Genomic DNA, 21,205 nt, shown 5'->3' with positions numbered 1-21,205 from the left:
GTTGGGCTGCACAGTATGGCATGAGGTGGTGTCTTGTTATGCCTTTCTTACTGATTTTTTTCTTTCTTTTCTTCTTCTCTACCCTCTTTTTGCCTTGTAGTGGAGCTGATGTTCTGGGAGGTTATGCGACTCCGGAGAGAGATGTCTCTGGCCAAACTTGGGTTTTATCCCAATGAGATCTAAGCAGAAGCCTGGAGCACAGAAGGAAACTGCTCCTGAGTGAATGACTTGTCAAATGTAGCCTGCCGAACAGATGGATGAGGTGCCTCTCCAGCAGTGGCCTTGCTCCCTCCCCTACCTCCCTATGCCTGATGCTGATCATGGAGCAAAAAGCACAAGTTCCACCTCCGGCTGTCCCACTTCTCCAGCTGTGACTGGAATGCAGCTGCGAAGCTACCCCTTGAGAGCTGGGCTGGTCCTGGCTGCTGGTCCTGGGTGGCTGTCTACAGACTGTCCTCTGTGGAGACACGCAGCGTATACCCATTGTTTTTAAACTTCTGTTTTTATATGCAGTCTGCTTTGGCATAGTCTGAGGCCAGCCATGTGCGAGGCAGGAGTCCTGGGCTCCCTTCTTTGTAAGCAAGCCTTTCAGGACAGATGCTGGCTGTCTGTCCGTTTGTCTACTCCACTCATTCCTTGGGGCAGAGGGTGCTGTTGCCTAGCCATACACACAGGTTCTGCCAACAACTTACTCCTTTAACAACCCCGTAGATGCCAGCAGCACAAAATAATCTTACGGAGAACCATGAACTACCTATTTCCAAGTTCATCCATGCTCCTTTTAAAGAAGCCTGCAAGAGAAGCTTTCTGCCAGATGAGTCTCAAGAGGGGTTTGTTTCTGTTTTTAGTTGGGGATTTGGCACTGGGAGCTTGTAATCCAGGCTGGGGGAATAACCAGAGCTGAGCACCTGGGACCTTTGGGAGAAGAAAGCAAGTAGGAAAATTGTGTAACTTGCAGCTGGCTGCAGCTTGGCTCCAGGCCTTGTTAAAAGGCCTTGACAATTTGCTGTGGTTGTAGCAGGCAGATGGAGACCTTGGAAGATGTTGCCACGTGACAATCCTTGGTGCAGAATTCCCCCATGGTGCTCCTACATACAGATGTCACCCACAGGCAAATGTCTTTGGTTTGTTACTACTCTGGGCACTGTTGTTCACACTTTGGATAGAAATCACAGTTCCAGGCCAGGTTCTTTGTCTCCAGAAAGAACCTGCCCAGGCTGGGCATAGTCTTGAGGCCAAAATTTCCTCCGTAATATAACAGCAGACCTAGAGATGCATGCCCCTTTGGGAAACCCAGCATCTCTCAGGCTGGAGGAAATTTGAGATGTTTCTGCATGTACACATAAGGGATGCGACTATGTTTCAAAATCCACTGGGAAGGATGTCACTTTTCATCTCACTTGGCATTTCTGCACTCTGGTGTGTCACCTTGTCTCTGCTGTCATCATAACTCCTGTGTTAGCGTGTTGGTTTCCAGAACCAGGTTGTTGTCCTCAACTCCATTAAGTTTCATCCTCTCCTGGGAGATGCTGCAGTAGGGATTTTGTATCTTTGCTGTAAGAAATCTGAGCTGCTGTGGTTTTGTCCAGGGGAGGGAGGAATAGACTGGGGAATACAGGCTTTGGTTTGGAACCTAAGACAGGGGCAACTTCACAACAGATCCGAGAAAACCTTCCCGTGGAAGACCCCTAGTGTGAGCACAGGCTTTCCTGTCACTGAGCAGACACTTTCTATATGCCACTGAGTTGCTCCTCAGGGGGCTTCTTTCCTTATAGCTATACTGCACACATGGTATTATTTGCTAGGGGTTGGTAGCTATGTGAAACCTGAGTCCTCATCATCGCAAGAGCTGGAAGAACACATTCTAAAATTACTCAAATAGCTTTGAATCCACCTCCTTCAGCTCAGAAAAGGCTGACCTGCAGGTGCTGGTTGCTACCACCCTGGTTCTGTTTTCACTTAACACAGCTGAGCTGCCTCTGACTCGTGCTGATCACCCTAATTAGATGAGTGTCTGCATCAGCTGCTCTTGGCTGAAGAAATGTGTTTCAAATGTGGAGTGAAAGCCTAGAGAATATATCTTTGGGTCTTGAGGCAGTGATACCCTGCATTTATGTTGTTGGTGTCTGCAGACTTCTGGCAATTGGGCATCAGCTTTTTCAGAGGAGAAGATAAAAATACCTTTCATCCACTGCAGTTTTCAGGTCAGTTCTATCCCTGCTAATTTCTTCTTGTATCTGCTCCCTCTGAGCTTTTGATCTCTGCATGTCATCATGTGCCATGAGCTGCTACGTTGCACACCAAATGTGCCTACGTTACAGCACTGGGAATGAGATGATCTCTATGTAGGAGATGGCTTGTAGGACAGCCTCCTCCCAGTGTCACTATGTAAAGCACTTTGAGATAAAAGGAATTAGAGAAATGTATTGTATTTAGCTGACTTACATCTAAAGCATAGAGAACAATTTGAAAATTAATATGAAGTCACTCCATTAACAGCAGGATGGGTGCACCCTGCTCTTTAATAAAGGAAAAATAAACGTTTGCTATTAACCTCCTTAAAGGTCTGGTTGCAGTTCTACGGGTAGGTTGGTTGAGGGGCGTGTGTGAGCTCAGGAGACAAAAGAAAAATCGAATTTGGCTGGCTCGTGATGGAGTAGTTTGACCTAGAATGGTGGGCTAGAGTTTTGGGGGGGAATGTACTGAGTTTTCTCCTGAAACCTTGCCTCATCCGGGCAGATTGGGGATTGATTGTATTCACAGTAAGGCCAGGGGGAAAGGCTGACATGGTGGCAAGCCCTGTGCTGCATGTTTGCATGTTTGCTGGGGAGGTCTTGTGCTAGAACATGGCTAAAGGCATGGTATCGTGGGGAGGGTGTGCAGGGATGTGCTGACTTGAGTCTTGAAGTGGCTGGAGGAGCTAACTACAGAAGGAAAAACTAACGGTAACCTAGCAGGTAAAGAAAGTGACAAAGAGCCTTCTATCAGTGCTGCTGAGCTAAAAGATGCTCTGAAAGCAGCAGTCAGGCAGCTATATGCTCTGTGTTTCTTTACCAGTGTGCCTCTTAAGGGACTAGGATTTCAACAGTTTTTGTTATCACTCTGACCACTCCTGTAGCTGTTTGCTTCTTGACTTCAGCAGGAGACTAAGTGACGGTATTTTGGTGTAACAAGCAGCGTTTTTCACAGGCATTTCTCACTACAAGGCAGGCCTGTGTGGTTGGTAAATGAGACTGAGGTCTGCTCAGCTGTGGTCTCTTTTACTGGCCTGAAGCATTGCACTGGCTGCAGCTGATAGCCAGGCTGCACTGGCTATCTCAAAGGCTGGTTAATTCAAGGTTAATTCTTCCTTCCTTGCAGAGCTGAGCAGCCTCCTGCTTTTCCTAGCACCAAGTGAAGACAGAACTGATGGGTGCATTTTAGAGGTTGCTATTGCAAATGCACCCTTAATGATATGGCAGGAAAGTTTGGCTGGGTAGGTTTTTGGCCTATGGACTCCACAGCTTTCTAGTTCATGTTTAACCTTTCTAGCTGTGCCTGGCTTGCCCTTCTGTGGTGCAGCAGCTGGAAAGGTGCTGTAGCTCTCAAGGAGAAACATCCACTAAGCAGTTTTTAAACCTGATGAGCAGGAGACTGGGCAGTAAAATACTTCATGGAGCTGATGCAGAAATAACTTGTGTTTTTCCCAGTGGACTTCTCAGATTCCTCCCCCTGCTGAGCTGTGATTAACTTGAATGCTGAGGTGACTTTGCATCCTACGAGGCTGGGGAGGGCCAAAAGGTAACTCAAACACCAAATGCAGTTTTATCCCCACTAGAACCAGCTGCTGGGATTTATTAATTCTATCTATTCATGTGGCAGCTGGTTGCTGTCACAGTGTGTGTCTGACCTGGGGCAGCAGCCCCCAGACTTCTCAGGCCGGGAAGCGAGGCTGCTCTGGCTTCAGTAAAATCATTTGCTCTCCTCTTTATCTGTGGAAGTTAACATGGAAGATCTCTTGTACCGCTGTGATGACTGTGGAGGGGAGAAGCAGAAGATCACAGGCCTTTGGGAAATGAAACAGAGGTACAGAGCAGAAAACAGCATTAGGCCTCACATTAGTAATGCTTGGTGAGGCCTCCAAATCAGGATGACAGGTCCCTGTCATCCTTTACTCCTTGTAAAATCCTCATACAATCTTGTATAAATGGGGGCATTGCCTTCCTTTAATACAAGGAGTGGTCTATTACCACAGCTTTCAGGCTCCTCTGGTCAGTTTAGGCCAGCGAGGGTAGGATTTGCGCTGACTGGATTCCCGCTCATTGGCATCAGATGTCATGGGAGGGAGAGGCACCAGAGGCAGCTGAGTGTCCACAGCTGCCCAGGGGGAAGGACCTGCCACCTCTGAAACCTGGAGAACACCAGCAGGTAGCAGTGACACTTGCTTGGCCCCTAGGGCCAGCAGCAGATATGAAGGAGTAGTTGGCTGCCTCCTGCCATAGCCCTGTGGTGCTTCCCTCTGGGTCTGAGCGGGGCTGTCTGTGCTCGGCTGCTCTGTGCTTTTCAACTTCTGTCCTGTGTAAAAGCTGATGGATTTGGGATTGAGAGCTGTCTCCAGAGTGGGAGGTAGATAAATAATGCTACGGATTCTGTGTTTAAAACGTGATGTAACTGGCCCTACCCGGTGCAGCGTGGCCTTGGTGTTCTGTCAGGCAGCCACAAGAGGGCACAGGCAGCCCAGGCAGGGACCGACCTCCGATCCCAGAGCTTCCCCGTGAGAAAGGAGCATCCTTGGGGCCTTCCTCCCTTCTCTTCTGGCTTTTGAGAAGGTTTTGTGCCTGCAGATTTGGCTTCTGCAACCTCTTGGTGTACTTCTGTAGTCTTCCTTCCCTGCTAGCAGTAGGAGTTGGTGTTAGCTGGATGCTGTTCTCCTGGGCTGATTTTGGGGTCTTGTGTGTTCAGTGCCAGCCCTTCAGCAGTATTGAAAGGCCTTGCTGAAGTGTGCTTTGTCAGGAGTGCCTCATAACACCCGTGTTCCCCTTCACTGCTGTCGTGCCCAAAGCCATGTTGTGTCCTGCTGAGGGACACTTCAGAGAGGTCTCATTAAGCTAATTGTTCTCAGGCCTCTGCTACTGAGAGGAAGAGCAGTGATATGAAGAGCCCTCACCCTAGTGGAGAACAGAAGGTAAGGAGTAAAATCACCTAAATGTCCTTTTTCCTCCTTGCATTTTGGGCAGGCTGCTATGTCTTTGGCAAAATGGTTGTGGGGAGGTGGCAGCTAGGCAGCAGCGTGCAGTGCCTGTTACCTGTGGTGTCTGCCTGGCCCAGGGCCATCCCCTCAGTATTATTTCTCACCCTGACTCTGTGGAGTTCACAAGCAGACCGTCAGAGTCGAGAGAGCCCTGTGGTCTCCCACCCTCTGCAGGGCAGTGCTGCACGAACGTGCCTGCAGAACAACATGAAACCACATGCCTGACACCTCTTTCCATGTGCAAGCAGACTGAGCTTTTTGGCACAGTCATCAGGTTGTGCTCCCATGGCCTTCAGCCATCACACTGCTTTGCATTTGGGTCTTGACCTTAAGAGCCTCCTTTGATCCTTTTTTTCTTTCTCTAATACCGTCTTTCAGAGCCCAACTCTTCAATGCTATGGAGAAGAAGTTTGTTCCTCTCTGGGATTTGTTTCCCTGGTCCTCCAACTAATCCTGGGTCCTGCACGGGATGGTTTGACCTTGACATATTTTTGACAGTCCTTTCCACAGAGTCTGGTGGCTGCATTACCTTTATTTCAATCTCAACAGCAGGACTGGATTTCCGTGCCCTTTGGGCAGAGTCTCCAGGTCCTTTTGTGCAAATTGTTGTATGAATAGCATTTCTTGTTGTGTTCATCTGCATCTACAACCTCTGCTAGTCTATCCTGAGCTAAAAAAACAGCTTCAAAGGGATAGTAGTTTAGACAACTGTCTATGTAGATGGGTTTGCCTTGCTTGAAGGACAATGAGCGAAACCATCGGAGAGGAAACCATTGTTTCCCCTTCTCTTTCCCTCCTAAATCCATTTTCCCTGCAATAAAGAAGAAAGAAGGTTTTATATCTGGAGGTCTGTGTCCACAAATCTGCCTTTGTGTAATTCTCTTTCCTTTATCATGCACTGTAAACAGAAAAGCATGTTTGACCTCAATCTCTTCTTAGAGCTGTTGGGGAAGAGGTTGGTGGGAGCAGGATTTCTGTTTGTCCTGGAGATGCCCTGATAACATGGGCACCAGAGAAGGGTGTGCTGTGAGGAACAGTGGTCCTTGTGACAATTCACGCAGAGCCTTAGCCAACTTGAGTGATGAAGTTTTGTAGTAATTCTTTAAATATGTAGATGTACAAGTACAAACGTACTCATATGCCCATTGTGCTACCAGCATCTTCATCGTTAGCTTCTAACGTCAGTTAATCTCGGAGGTTAGGGTTGTGTACAATGAGGTGCTTTTCTTGGCACTTAGATGTTAATACACATTTAAGTCCAGAATTTAGCAGACTTTGAATGGCAAGAAAAGAGATACCAGGATTGGGAGCCTAGTGATCGTCCTGTCCTTTACCTTGCCTTCAAGGTTACTCAGGGTTTGCAAAGGACCGTAAATCAGAGTGCCTTTGCACGGGAGGTCAGGCTGTCCCCAAATACACTTTGAAATGAAGGTTTCTGGGAATGAACAAATTAAACACTTCCTACTAGTTTCAGGTGCAGGCAAGGAGAAGGGAAGAGGTAAGCAGGTGGCCTCAAAACTTCTCAGAAAAGCCTACTATTCCCATGTTTTCATGATGACCAGTAAATTTCCTTCGTGACAAATACATTAAAACAGTGAAGATCATTGCAGATAGGCAGCGCTCTGTAAGCCATGGAGAAATTCCAGTTATTCTGGGTAGTGTGGCCCTGCCAGGAAGAAGTCAATATCCTGGCACAACTCTGAAGTTGCACGTGGCACAGTGAACTGGGGCTGATCGGCTCTGCCAAGCCAACACGTTCCTAATAGGAGCAGTCCCTGTGGTGCCACTGGTGCTGGGTGCCAAGAGGTCAGTTTTGCTATCCGTCATGTCAATATTTCCATGTTTGACTGAGGGCTATTGGGCCAAACTGAAAGGAGCTGGAATACTGACTTTAGCCAGCTTGTTTAAGATGGACTTTGTGCTGTCTTACATAATTTTGCAGGCTTGTCAGAAGCCAACATAAGCCCCCAGTGGGGTAATTCCCCTCGTTGTAAGAGATAAGTCAGATAACAGGATGCTTTGTGGCCCTGATTGCTCTGTGGCTCTAATGATACCCTTTGGATTTTGGTCACCAGTGAAATGCTACGATCCTGTGCCTGTTTCTCATGGAGTGGGTCCAGCAGAAGGCTCAAGTATGCCATTATGTGCTTCATGGTGGGGTTGAATGGGTTCAGTGAGCAGTGAATCCCCTTCTAGAAGAGCTGATGTGAGGAAATGTAGTACATGCATAATGCCTGAGAATGGGCTGTGGTAAAAAAACAAAAAAAAAAAAAAACAAAAAAAAAAAACAACCTGCAAAGCATATGCACAGGGCAGGTTGGCTAAGCACCAAAACACGTGTCCACTTCTCATAAGAAAGACCAGCAGGAAGATAGGCGGGTGTGAGGGGAATAAGGGCAACCCTGAGCTGATAGCGATGGAAGTTTGGGAAGGAGAAATTAATTCTTAGCTTCCTTTTGGCCAGGTGGAAACTGAAATGATTCCCCATGCAGAAGAAGCTCTCAGATTGGGTTAGCTGGATGGGTGAAGTTGACTTGTTGGTACACGTCTGGTTACTTGTAAGTAACAAAGACAGAAGAGTTGTTCACAGCCATTGGTGGAGCAGCAGAAAGCCCCCAGAACAGCTCACTCAAGGGAGCTCAGAAGCTAGAGGAAAACACCGCCTGTGCTCCCACTCCATTCAGTAACTGCCCTGATGCCCTGAAGTCCCTTTTGACAGCCCTCAGGCTTCTCTCAGCAATTTCATTGCTGCCAGTGTGAATTATCACTAAGGGGTAATAATTGGAGGGGTGAACAAGGCCAGGAAGTTTCCTGGCAATGTCCCTGACCCATGTCCCAGGTAGGAAGCAGACTTCTCTAAGGGTAGGGTCCAGCCGACATGTGGGGCCGTTACCCTTCTTGCCTTCTTGTTGGAGGAAGTCTTGAGGCATGGAGTCAACCTCCTTGCCCTAGACAGCCTCCTGTGACTTTCCCCCACATCCTCACCACCCTGTCCCTCAAGCTCCATGGCCTCAAACCCATCATGTAAGGGCACCTGGGGAGGCAAGGCAGGTAGGGAGAGGGCTCACCTGTGACACCGAGCAGGGACCTGTTTCCATTCCTCCCCATCTCCCAGGTCCCCTCCCTCCACAGCGACAGGGCAGGGTGTCCCCCGATATTTGTGGCATATTGCCCCGATGCCTTTCCCGCAGGCATGGCAGGGAGTCGCCCCAGCAGTCTGACTCTTGCTCACACACCCTTTGTGCCCGATCTCTCCTCCCTGTTTTGCGTGTGATTCAATTTCATACCACAGCGTAGACTGATGAGACATGTCTTTGCTTTTCACTTATGGATTTCCAGCTAAACAGAAATGTTAATGGGCTAAGGAAACGAGAAAAAAGAGAAAAGGAAATAGAAACCTATAATTTCTTTTGCTTTTTTTCCTCTTTTCCCATGGGCCAGGATCAGGCACCACTGAAAAGTGTATTTTTATTTTTTTGTGGTAAGTTGTTTAAAACAAACACCACCACCACCCCCAAACAACAACAACAAAAAAAAACAGGTCCACCACAACTTAAACAAATAGTCCCAACTAAAAGCGTACACTAAATGTCAAAGTGTATGGCATTTAAATGGGGAACAAAACAGGGAAGAGTAGGTGACTTGTCCAAGGTCAAAGGCAGAATCTGATGCTGCCAAATTCAAGCCCAGACATTGCTTTCAGGCAATGTTTTTTTTTTTTTTTTTTTTTGCAATGATATGAAAGGGATCACGGAGGGATGCTGTCATGAAAAATGAACGCTCTAATTCCAAAGTCATCCTGAAGGTGTTTTGTCCTCTAACCATGTTGCAGTGAATTTCAGTTACATACATTACCAAATTAGATGTTTATTTTTGTTAATATTTAGTGAGTTTAGCCATGATCTGGGTACAAGAATGAGCAAGTGATTGGAATTAGTGCTGGCAGCTGAACCTCTGATAATGTCTATGCTTTTTTCTTCGCCTGGACTGATGGTGAAGGCTAGACTTTGCTGCTTATGTCCATTTGGGGTCATGAGTATGGCCCAAAGGTCTGTTGACTTGCAAAGGGCTATAGTTTAAAGTCAGAGTGCTTGATCTGGAGTTACTTATAGGACCAGGCCTATAAGTAACCGGAGGTGGTATATTTTCCTGATCTGGAGTGTTGCTTGGCACAGAAAAGGGCTGAAATTATTTCATAAACTGCAGTATGGACTTCTGCTGAGAGGGCAGTAAAATGGCACAGACCGAAAAGATGTAAAGCTTCATTAGCATATTATATAAATGTGCAATTATTGCACATTATTTGTATATTATACAAATGTGCAATACCCAAGACCCATGCACAGAGGCTCTGGCTTTGATATGGTCACTGCTCACTATGATAGCAAGCCAAAATCAGAGAGACAGTACAGTAGGGTGGCTGTGTTTTGCATGAGATGGGTCGCTGATCAGTGCCACAGAGGAGTGTGGATGTGGGCACAGGACAGCTGTTTTGCTTGTCTGATTCATTCTTTAGCTTCAGCTACACCCTTTACAGCTAGGACATGTGCAATTACCGTGATTAATCTTCTCATTGTCATATAAATTCAGCACCTGGCCAATAAGGTGTGTAGCTGTCTGTGCTAAGGACAATGCTTCAGGCAAGGGTTATACCCCTGTGTCAGGTTCCCTTTCACTTGCCTTTTTCCCACTCATTTCTTGACAGTCTCGAGTTTCTGCTGAGCCTTCTTTGTCTTTTTCGGCTTGACCTGAGTAATCTGTTTGACGTTCAAACATCAGTTGTGAGCTGTCAGTGGGAGAGCTCTGCTACAAAATTGCACCGTCTTTAAGGCAAAAAGCCATCATTCAATTCAGTGGAGCAAAAAGCCATCATTCACATCAGCAGATCTTCCTCATATTTGCAACCAAGCAACCTCTGCAGTGGTTAGATGGCACCTTGATTTATAAGAGATTACTGACTTTGGATCTTGATTGAACCCAGATACTGCTCTTCACATTGAAGTCTTGAATGCTGGATACCTTTATCTCTTGGTATCTCACAATTAACCCCAGGCAGGAGTAGAACTCCTCTAAACTAAGTGGCTAATTCTGACCAACAAGTGCAGCACAAGATATTGTGGGCTTGTGCAAAAAAATGTCTCCAGCAAAACTGGGCTTTGGGCTCTGTATTTGTCCTCAGCTTCTGGCTGGCCGTCTGGAACAGGACACACGTGCTGTCCAATTCTGTAGCTGGCTGTTGGATCCCGGTCTCTTTGGGGTGCTAGGAAAGGCTTTTTTTTTGATACAGAACAAAGCTGTGATTTAGGAGTTGTTCAGTGATTAGAGAAGGCTTTGAATTTAATGCCTGATTGCCAGGCACTCCATTCTCTTAATGAGTCCCAAAAAAACAACCCCATTAACTAAAGGTAAAAAAAAAAAATGGATAACGTTAATTTTATGGTTCCATTTTATATTGCTGTTTACACATAGCACTCGTTACCGTAAAAGCTAACTTATCCTACCCATAATCACTGGACTTGCACCAGGATATTTCAAGAAACAAACTTAACTTTCCTTACACGTCATGAATCGGCCTGCGTATCTTTGAACAGGGTCCCAGTTATGAGAATTTTTCTGCATTTCATTTTGCTGGTCACTTCAGGGTGTGTGTTTATACTGGAATGCATTTTAGTAGCCGTTTCCTTTGAGTTAGGCTTGCCAACAAACTTCTTGTCTTTGTTCTTATTTCCAGTAGTTAACTTTGTTGTTTAACACAGGTAAACAACAGAGAGAGTTTTAATGTTCCCAGAAGTAGAGTTATACACTTCTTAATGTAATTGATATGATATAGTAATAGTTGGAATGGCACCATGGTCATTTAACCTTATATTTATAGGGAAAAGTGAAGTATATAGTAAATATTGCAGCCCTTGGTCTGTATCTTTGAACTGTTGGACTAGCATCACTAATATTTTCCTGTAAACCTGTACAAAAATAGACATCTGCTATCTTTATTCAGGATTACAGAAGACTATTTTTAAACCAAACCTTTTGAATGATGCAGATTTTCAGCTTGAGTACGCTGCTATTGCTCAGACAAAGTGAATTGAGACAACTCGTGGCTCAGTCTATAAGGGATGTAGAAAAGATTCCTTCATAGAAAAGACAAACCACCCACACTGCAATCTCAGCCGTGTTTTTATGTTTAACTCAGTAGATTTCTCACTCTGCAATGGGAAATAAGTGAGTTTATCCTGTAGCTCTTATCTGTGTAATTGTTTTCATGTTGTTTCTGGTTAATCTTTATCCACACCCATCCTAATTCTGTCAGCAAGTAAAAAGTAAAATGTAAAATATATTAACTTCTGTACATAAATGAGACCTTCTCATAATTATCTTCTCCTCTCTGTGTCACTCAGCTGTCTTGTAATGGTTCTACTTCAGCAAGAGGCTGAGCAGCACGACAAACTGCTTTTTAGCCCTTGCCAATTATAAATCTCTCTATTCTTAGGACATTAAGCAGCTTAAAGAGGGCTGGAACTGAAGATCTGGTTGCCTGGCATATGAGTATTTAACATAAGAGTTTTAGGCATGTTTCATGTTGGTTTTGTGCCTTAGATTCCTTACTATACATGTGCATTGCAAGGGAGGGAAGAAATTGAAGGGATTAATTTCAATTTAGGGAAAGTTTAATCACTCACAAGCGATGAGTTGAACTTTGGACAAGCAGAGCTGAAGTCTGTGGAAGCTAAAATTTGGAGAAGTGGATAGCTTGCCACATTTCAGCTAATACTTGCAGATTCCCAGGTACAAGTGCTGTAAAATCAGGAAGCATTTCAGTATGGCTGGCACAGGTGGCTTGAGTGTAGGCATCTTAATCCAGGATGTGCTCTCAGAATTATCAGGTCCTTGTTCCCCTTCAAACTCTGCCGTGTAGGGATGCTCGGAGGTTCTGGGAACAGTTGCAGGGAGGAAAGCCAGATGATGTATCAATCTGCAAGAGTTTGTTTTTGTGTAAGAGCCTCTTCTGTTTGTATTAGGGGATTGTGTTTACTCTAGGATCAAATAAAAGTCCTAATAATGGAGCAAGGTGGGGTCATTTTCTGTTTTGAGTTCTATGACTCCTCATGGAGTGCTTTCTGTGCAGAATGAGTTTACTTATGAAGCAATTAATGTGTACTCAGGGAAAGTGGGGTATTGATTTAATGGAACAGATAACCACAGGCTGTCCTCCCCTGACTTATCACTTGGTCGTCTGATCTGGGACAGCCTATGTGATTCCTACTCACAGGCTCTGTCCATTGCGATGCGCCTCTGCAGCTGGCGATTCAGTTCAGGTAGGTTTATTTGCAAGGACAGGCTCCCAGTTCCACTAAATGTGGCTGCACTGAAGCCTCTGGGCTGACCCGAAGCCCACTGACTCCATTTGATCAAGCTGCCAGTTAGAAAAGCCACTGCAAGCTGCTTGCTACAGCACCGTAGTAAGCCATTAATAGGTAGAAAAAATTGTCTTTCAGACAAATTGCAAGAAGCTTCTACAGAAGTTTTCACGTAATTATTTTTTTTCCCTCCTCTGCCTCCCTGAAGTGTCTGGAGACACTTTTTTGAATGTTTAGGCAAATCTTTCTCAATGGAAATAAATCATTTTCTTTGGTGCCTGTTCCCAAGACAAGGGAAACCATTGCTACTGTTCCTGAGCTTTGCGAAGGGTAGCAGAGAAATCTGTCTATTGTCAATGCCATAAAAGTAATTTCATTTATTTCACCCTGTGCAATGGAAAAGAGGCTTTCCACAACAGCACTGCAGGGACTCTGGACATGACTGGAAAAAACACATAAAGCATTTTTTATGGTCAACGAATGGTTATGATTTTAATGAGCCATGAATACACCAGGAAAAAAAGTTCATTTTGAGTTACTGACGTGTTTTTGAAGAATGAAATAATCGGGAGTCATCATACGAGGAATGTGGGTTTGTTTTTTTTTTTTTTAACAACTTCTAAAGAACATTTGAGATGTTAGGAAGGCTTTCCTAGGAGAGCATCTACTGGAAGAGGCCATGGCTGGACCGTGGTCATTTTTACAGATAGAAAAGGATGTCTTGGCCCTAATGAAGAGCTAAAATTCAGTCAGTGTGATTGGAGAAGAGAATGCATCCTCTGCATCCCCTGGAGCAAGGAGATGGGGCCTGAAGCTGTGTCCTGAGGAGGCTCTGCTGGTGCTCCGAGCCTCCCAAGCCTTTTTTTCAGTAAAAAGCCAGGATCTTAGACTCCTCAAATTCTTGCTTAAAGGAAAATCTCAGTGTGAGTACCCTCATTCCCACCGTGCCTCTCCCTGAAAACATGGGGCTACATTCCTTGTTTGTTCACAGAGCTGGCGCTGACCCATGGCCTTGGCTACAATTAATTTGTTTGCTGAAGATCTAGGTCACAGTTTTAACCAAGCTTAGCCACGTTTCTCCCAGCTCCGTCCTACTCCTTCCAAAATACATGCCCGAATCTCTCCTGCCCAGAGCTTTCTTTTGCCTTCCCTGCACTTGCTGTAGTGAATGCCTTTCTCCTCCAACCCTCTCTGAACATGCTGGTGCTCCAGCCTGTGTGCCAGGCCCTGCTAACAAGCGACTGAAGAGAAGCACAGTCAGTCATTTCCTGACTATTGTTGCGTTACTGGACCTGAGACAAGCCATGTTTCTGACTCACAGCTTCTGCATGCTGGCAAGTGCTCCTGCAGCCAGCGACGTGGCTCAGATGAGTTTATCTGCAAGTCTTTGCAGGTTTTTCAAGAGAGAAATGAAATCCCATTCATTTTCAGAGAAACTACTTAGTTTTAGTCCTCAGCTGGAGCAAAACTGTGCTTGAATTTCAGTGATTATTATAATTTTAATGGCTGATTGGAAACTGCGAAGGGAAGCTCACCCAGGAGGGCTGCGTTTTGCCCTGGGAACAAAGCCATGCAAAGCCACGTGAAGTTTACATCCATCCACGGCCTAAGCTTGCAGTTTCAGTAAAACTTTTTGAACAGCTGTAGCTCAGATTTTACTTCAGTGCTACTTACAATATTAGCAAGGCAGATTTCCCCAGATTTCCTTTTTTTTGTTTGTTTTGTTCAGGGGTCTGTTTGATCTGATTAATAGATGGAGAGCTTGTACATTAAGGTGCATATGTAACAGTTTGACTTCCATGGGATTGGCTGGGATTTTTTTGGAGGGAGGGGAAGAAACTGCATGAGTAATGCTGCCAGAGAAGCTTTGCCTGAAATAGTCACTGGCTTCTTATGTTTTCACAAGGCAAACTTTCTGAACATATAAGTACAATGAATAAAAGCACAAACTGCTGGTTAAGAAGTGTTGGTGACCTGTTCTTTGCAGAGCAGACCCTTTTATCCTGCAACAGCAAGAACAATGCACGAGACTTGGAAGTCACTTCTGACTATAACTTTACACTTTTATTTTTATTATTATTTTATTTCTGGATTTGAACAACTGAACATTTTTTTTTTTTGTGAAAAGGGAATTTTTGAGGGTCTGAAAAAATCAAGTAGCAGGGAAAAGAGCTAATATCAAGATCTATCCTGTACCTCCTTTCTTCTCTTTTGTACCTTGCCCTAAGGTCTTGGGGGGGGGGGTAGGGGTGGGGGAGTCCATTTGCCTAAGGTTTTTCCTTAGGCAAATTTTTCTTCTGTAGACTTGCAGCATGGTTGCCCTCCCAGAACCTCTCAGGTTCTTTCAGCCGTCATCAGTTGTAGCTGCTGTCTGCTAGGCACTGTTAGGCCAGGCTGTTGGGTTGGAAGCACTTTGGATTTTTAGGAGCAAAACAGTCCTTCCAGCAGGCAGGTCAGAAGCCAAGCTGCTAAAGCAGCACTATTTACCTAGGCAAAGGTACAAGTTCCCTGCAGGAACGTTTGTAGGTGTAAAAGAGCTAAAGGTTTCCCCAGGACGAAAGGCAAGATAGACAAAAGAGGACAGAGCTAAGGAGGAAGAGGCATCTCTACTCAGGAAACATCTGCTTTGGAAACAAGAACCGAATGAGCAAAAAAAATACAAGCTATCAGAAAAATAAGCTGAGTGTTTAAAAGATTGCACCGCTGGCGAGACAGCGTGTTTGTGGTAGAGGCAGTGAGAGGCATTCAAGGAGTCAGAAACAAATGGACATGGTAAGGCAGCCTTAATTAAGCTAACCACAACTGCCTGCTACTGCCTGGCTGAGAGGTTACAGCATCCAGCAGGACGTGACTGGGTATGGTGTTAGGAAGAAGTATAAAAATTCCTCAAATTCTGTTCAAGCTTTAGACACCAGCAAGGTGTTGTGCTAACTATTTGTGGTGACACTCAAGTGAGGGGTGACGAGAACATGAAGGTAAGCCCTTTACACACCTCAGGGATTAGGAGCTGGGTTAAGTTGCAGTCCTACCTACGAGTTTCCTTTCTGTAAGCACAGGAATCTCATCTCATTCTCCAAAGTGGGAGGTGAGAATATGGTTTTGGAGGTGTCTGGCCACAGCCCTGGAGTTGCGTCTGTGTGTGCAGAACCTTGCTGATTCTGTGGGGCTTTATTAGCATGGAAGGACTTGATAGTCAGAATCGAGATTCAGGATTGAATAAAATAATGATCTGTGCAAATAATTAACGTATCTGTGTATCACCAACACAGCCTGGTCAATTCTGTTTTCACCCACCTCCCCAGAGGGCCTGGGGGAGCAGGTCGAGTGGTTGGGCAGCTCCTTCTTGGTCTTAGGACAAGGACGAGCAGTCCTGGCCTCTGACCAGCAGAAGCAGTCTTGGTGTATGTCAGGCAGGTGCAGACAGGCAGAACTGGGTGTTGAAGTACTCTGCCCAGCTGCTCTTGCAGGTGAGAAGACCATTTGTGGTCCCACTGGAGCATTGGTGCAATCAATAAGTTTTGTCTTATTTCCAGTTTGATTGTTTATGAGTAAATTACAGACAATCATAATGCTCTGCTAGGCCTGGTGCTCATTAAAGGAAGAAAATAGACCCTCTACCAAAAGGAGATATTATACCACATCAGCCCAGAGGTTTTTCATGGGCACTTGCAAATAGGGCTAGGGAAAAAAATACAGACACAGTCCTGTATTAAGCACCCTGACCGAAAGGGGCTGAGATGTTAATGGTTCAGGGTCAATATCACAGCTTTTACTGAAGTGCTGCTATGATTAGAGAAAGAAAGGCAGGAGAGGAAACAGAGAAACCAACAAAGGCACAGTAGGGCTCAGAGCAGGACTGAAAGCCGCACCATACAGCAGCTGCTGGTCCCCACGGAGTGTGATTCCTGCAGGCAGAGCTGGCAGGGAGCACAGCCCCCCTGAGCTCCTGTTGTGGTGGTGAGCACAGACTGTGTTATTTTGAAGTGAAACTCTCTTCTGAGTGCCTCTTTTGCACAAGCACGGATTAAAAAAAGGCATGAGGTGACACCCAACAAGTCATATGTGCCTGTAAGTCAGGGCTTGTGTGTTCTAGGTAGAGCTAGAATAAATCTTTAATGAAGAGAAGGTGGAGGGCAGATGGTAAATGCCCCCTTTTTAGGTCCTCCTCTCCAATCTACCCCAGCCTTCCATTCTGTGCAATGCAGGCACTGGGTCTCATCCTCTGAAAACTATGCCGAGCACGTTTTAAATCTGTCTGGGTTTAACTAGCTGCCTGAGCTCATACCAGTAGCAGTTCACAAGACAGGAAACTCCACTCAAACTGTGCACGTAGATACAGACTGAAATCTAGCAGTAAAAGACAGGCGTGATTCCCCCCCTCACCACCCACCCCAGCCCTCCCGGTCACTCACACCCCCCATTAAGATTCATGTTCACTTATGGAGGTAAGCGTCCAGCCATAGATCTCCAGATTTCTTTAGGGACCTGTGGGAAGAATAAAAAGGAAGTTTGCTTGGCTTGTGAATCTTGCCTCTGTTATTTTGTTCCTACAAAGGATTAGTCTGTTACTGAATCTGGGCATGAATCCTTAGGATATTCAATGTCTTTTCTCAGTATATCAGCTATGGTAAGAGGAGCTAGCTGTTTTGGTGTTAAAAGTTTCAGACTCAAAGAGCAAGATCTTCAGGTGATGCCCCTTGTACCAACTGTAGTTCCTCCTATTCCAGCTCTGTTGGGAGGGCAAGCAATTGCTGAGGTGCTTACTGTAAACTTGCATAGGAATGTGAACTCTGCCTTTTAGGGTGCTGGGTATAATCCCCCTGTGTCTCTGTGTTGGGTGGATTTTCCTGTGCTGATTGCACCATGGGGCCAAAGGAGGGTTGGGAACAGTTTTCAGCCCTTCTGCATTTTGGGGCCAATCTGCTTGGATTTGTATTTGCTTAGAATGGCTTTCTTGAGACTGACTTAGGGGAGGTCCATGGACAGCAGAATAGCTGCTTATATTCCGTGCCATGAATTATTCCTCCTGGGGTAACCGAGTCACAAACACGAACACAGCCTGCCTGAGGGTGGTCTATTAGACTGATCTTCACCTATACTCTTAGGGAACAGTCCTTTGCTGCTAGCACGGCTCAAATAGGAAATGGCATGGGCTGTAACCTGATTCATTCCCCTTTGATTCCTCAGTTTGCAGCCCGAAGATGTGCTGCCAGCTTCCAAAGGCAAGAATCACCAGCTATCAGAACAGCATTTAAGAAGGATAGAGCTTAAAAAGTCCCTATGAAATCAGTTTAGTGCTGATCTGATTGCTGGTTTCACCAAGTACTGTGACAGAAGCTGCTCTGGGGCTAGTTCTTTCTTCTCCCATGACGTTGTGAAGCAGCTTCCCAACTGCTGTCACCTGAGGCTGCTCCACTCTATCAGTGGAGCTGTGTCACTTCTGCTGAAAAAAAAAACAACGTTTCTGCAGGTGTTTATTGGATTGCGATATGAAGGTTATTGCCCTAGTGAAACCAGGTTACAAAATACTGACATGCTGTCTTTAAAGGGTCTGTAGTGTCCTGAATTCTCTGTAGGAAAGTACCTAGGATGTTTATATAGCAAGGAATTGCAGGCTGCAGGAATTAAAAGGACCTTACCCAACTATGTCTACAAATGCTTTTCCAAGAGGCTTCTCTTCATATTGGACTCCATACTTGGCACATAATGACTTCACCAAAGGTTTGACTTTCCAGAAATTGTGCCGTGGCATTGTTGGAAACAGGCTTGAATAGAGAGAGAAAACAAACATGAGAAAACTCTAGAGACTAATCCCAAGGGATGGGCATCTTTGTCTGCCTCCTCATAGGGGCTAATTAATAATGTCTCCTCCTCAAACTGTACAAGTAGACAAAAGAAAAAGAGGCAGAGAGATCCATGCTTTACAGTCCTCTGCTTCCAAGTAGCTCGTGAAAATTGAATGCATTCATTCTGCTGCTGTTGTGTCTCAGAACAAAGCTGTGTTCAAGAGAGAGAATGAAAGTCAATTTATGCAGAAAAGGACACAGCTGGAATGCGAGGGGAGCAGGAATGAGGAAAGAGCTGTCTGTTTCCTTTGGGCAGAACTCATTTTCTTGCCAGATTGGATAGTCAGTGAACCTGTTTTCCATCCCTGGAAGCTTGTGGAACTGAGAAGCAGGTATTAGAATCTGGGATCACCTTGCCCTGTACTTTTCAATGAAGATTTCCTAAGTTGGCTTCCAAAACAGTCAGCTTTACCCTAGAAGGCATCTCTTTTATATTTTGATATGTCACTGGTAATGGGAAGACCAGGCATGGCCCTGGTTTTAATATCTTTCCTGAAACCTGGTGCTCAGCAGTGTATGCAGTCCTACACAGGTGCCTCTAGCTATGAAACATTGAAGTCCTTTTAGTCAGGGTGAGGAAATCTCTGAAATGGATATGAAAGTTCAAGTAGTTAGCTTAGGATACAAGTCCAAAGCATCTATATCTTGTCCAGGTCCTGCTTTTACCATGAAGGGTTGGAGCAGGTGATCTCTGAGCCCTTACAACCTGGGCTTTTCTACGATTCTGTCCCATCTCACATGTCTTTAGCAGGGTTTTCCCTGCCTCAAGGTCAGTGTTGTGACAATCTGGTAATGACCAAATGATGCTGGGTCCATACTCACTGGTGCTCAATTTGAAAATTCAGGTGCCCGGTGAACCAGTCGTTGAAAAAGGACTGCTCGATGTTGCAAGTGGCTGCCAGCTGCGAAGGCAAGAAAGCAGCAGTGAATATTAGTGAAGCCTCGCCCTGAAATCAGCACAAAGCTCCTCTTCTCTGTGCCAGGTAAGAGAATGAAATGTGTCTTACCCCACTGCTGAGCTGTCAGAGCGCAGAAGGCTGCCCTTCTGAGCTACCTGATCGCAGCAAGGGCAGCTTTAATCCTCCTTCAGGGATTGCTGTCAGCTGTCGTGCTGACAGTGCCTTTACAGGTTTGAACAGTGGTCAAAGGACAGGGAAACAGTCCCATTTGGTAACACATCAGCCCAACTAGAGGCTCCTAAATCTCAGTCTATCTAGTTGAAGATCAGATGGTTAAAAACAGTACCAAGATGGGAAATTGAGGAAGAAAAAACACAGAGACGCAGGAAGCCTCCTTTCCCCATCCCATCTGGTTATCGTCCAGTGTGCTTTAAGTGTAAGATCTCAATAATAGAGAAATATTTCTTAGCTACCCCTGCTATTATAAAAATATATTTGATTGCAAAGTTAGGTAGTCTTAAAATCCTCCTGGACTTCTAACTGGCTAAACTGTGATTGCTACACGGTTACCACAGGAAATGTATTTTTCCCATCCCTGAAGTTGTCATAAAATTGTGTCAGTGTCAAAAAGGTCTAAGAGGGATCTGGACAGACTGGGCTGATGGGCCAAGGCCTACGGGATGAGGTTTAACAAGGCCAAGTGCTGGGTCCTGCACCTGGGGCACAACAACCCCAAGCAGCGCTACAGGCTGAGAGATGAGTGGTTGGAAAGCTGCCAGGCAGAGAAGGACCTGGGAGTATTGGTTGATAGTCGGCTGAATATGAGCCAGCAGTGTGCTCAGGTAGCCAAGAAGGCCAACGGCATCCTGGCTTGCAACAGAAGCAGTGTGGCCAGCAGGACCTGGGAGGTGATCGTCCCCCTGTACTCGGCTCTGGTGAGGCCGCACCTCGAGTACTGTGTTCAGTTTTGTGCCCCTCGCTACAAGAAGGACATCAAGGTGCTCAAAAGAGTATTCTATTATTCTGTAATTCTATGAAATTGCCTGGCAGACTTTGAAAGCCCGTGTTCAAGACCCCACTAACAACCACAATTACTACTTATACTGGTTAACGTGAGGTTATTTCTTCTCCCAGCTCAGTTATACAAAACTCATATAGCCAGTGTCAAAGTTACTGTCACTGTCCTCTGGGGCTGAATGAGACTTGGTCTACTACAGATAAGAGGTATACTTTCAGTGCATTTATCTTACTAGGCGATAAAGAGATTCAGAAAGCAGCTGGTTTTTATTCCAGTCCTTATTCCCTTAGAAAACTATAAACTTTAGAAATATACTGAGGTCTCTCTTCAACTGGGGTTGATGTATTTTCAGCACATTGATTTTCAGCAGCCAAAGATAGTGTTTAGCGTTAACTGTTGATTTTCATTGAGGCTCTTCTATTTGCTCGTGTGTGCCTACAAATACCACGTGAAGGTCAAATCATGCTTGGACCTGATCCTGCCTCAAATGAAAAAGAACAACAAAGAAACCTTTTGATTGTCAAAGTTAAAACAGAAGTTTGGGCTTCCATATCTTGAATCAGCATTACTGACTCTGGGAGAAGAACTTTACGGGACAGGTCATGGATAGAGACTGTGCACTAGTATTTTGTATATTTTTGGGGGGGGAGACTACTTGGGAATAGTGGTAATCCATCCATTGTTTTGAGTAAATTTCTAATCCAGTTTGGGGGGAGTGGAGTCAGAGATCTTGTTTTTCCCTCCCAGTTAGTTACCTGGGAGCTGAGCCAATCTTTGTGTTTCTCAGAATCAATTTCCATTGGAATGTGATTCATCTGGGTGACCCACACAAACCAGTGACTCTCCAGAAACCT

The 21,205-nt window shown here is 45.4% G+C and overlaps 2 protein-coding genes across 6 annotated transcripts in view; one reads left to right on the top strand and one right to left on the bottom strand.

The window, feature by feature from the left end:
• Positions 1–2,558, top strand: part of RAB3IL1 (RAB3A interacting protein like 1) — a 33,074-nt gene extending 30,516 nt beyond the window's left edge. For all 5 annotated transcript variants that reach the window (XM_084521987.1, XM_084521988.1, XM_084521985.1 and 2 more), the window contains one exon: positions 101–2,558. In XM_084521987.1, the coding sequence (XP_084378113.1) occupies positions 101–183 (83 nt within the window). In that variant the 3' untranslated portion in view covers positions 184–2,558. The remainder of the gene's footprint in view (positions 1–100) is intronic.
• The window catches only part of LOC311438022 (acyl-CoA 6-desaturase-like), a 34,292-nt gene continuing 14,570 nt past the window's right edge, over positions 1,484–21,205 (bottom strand). Inside the window, exons 9-12 of the mRNA XM_084521990.1 lie at positions 21,107–21,203; positions 19,257–19,336; positions 18,228–18,353; positions 1,484–17,073 (exon numbers count right to left, since the gene is read on the bottom strand). Of these exons, the coding sequence (XP_084378116.1) occupies positions 17,022–17,073; positions 18,228–18,353; positions 19,257–19,336; positions 21,107–21,203 (355 nt within the window). The 3' untranslated portion in view covers positions 1,484–17,021. The remainder of the gene's footprint in view (positions 17,074–18,227; positions 18,354–19,256; positions 19,337–21,106; positions 21,204–21,205) is intronic.

Source organism: Aythya ferina (genome assembly GCF_964211825.1).
Source record: "Aythya ferina genome assembly, chromosome: 5".
Taxonomy (NCBI): domain Eukaryota; kingdom Metazoa; phylum Chordata; class Aves; order Anseriformes; family Anatidae; genus Aythya; species Aythya ferina.
The sequence above is the reverse complement of the archived record's forward strand: the minus strand, read 5'-3'. Positions and strand labels throughout refer to the sequence as shown.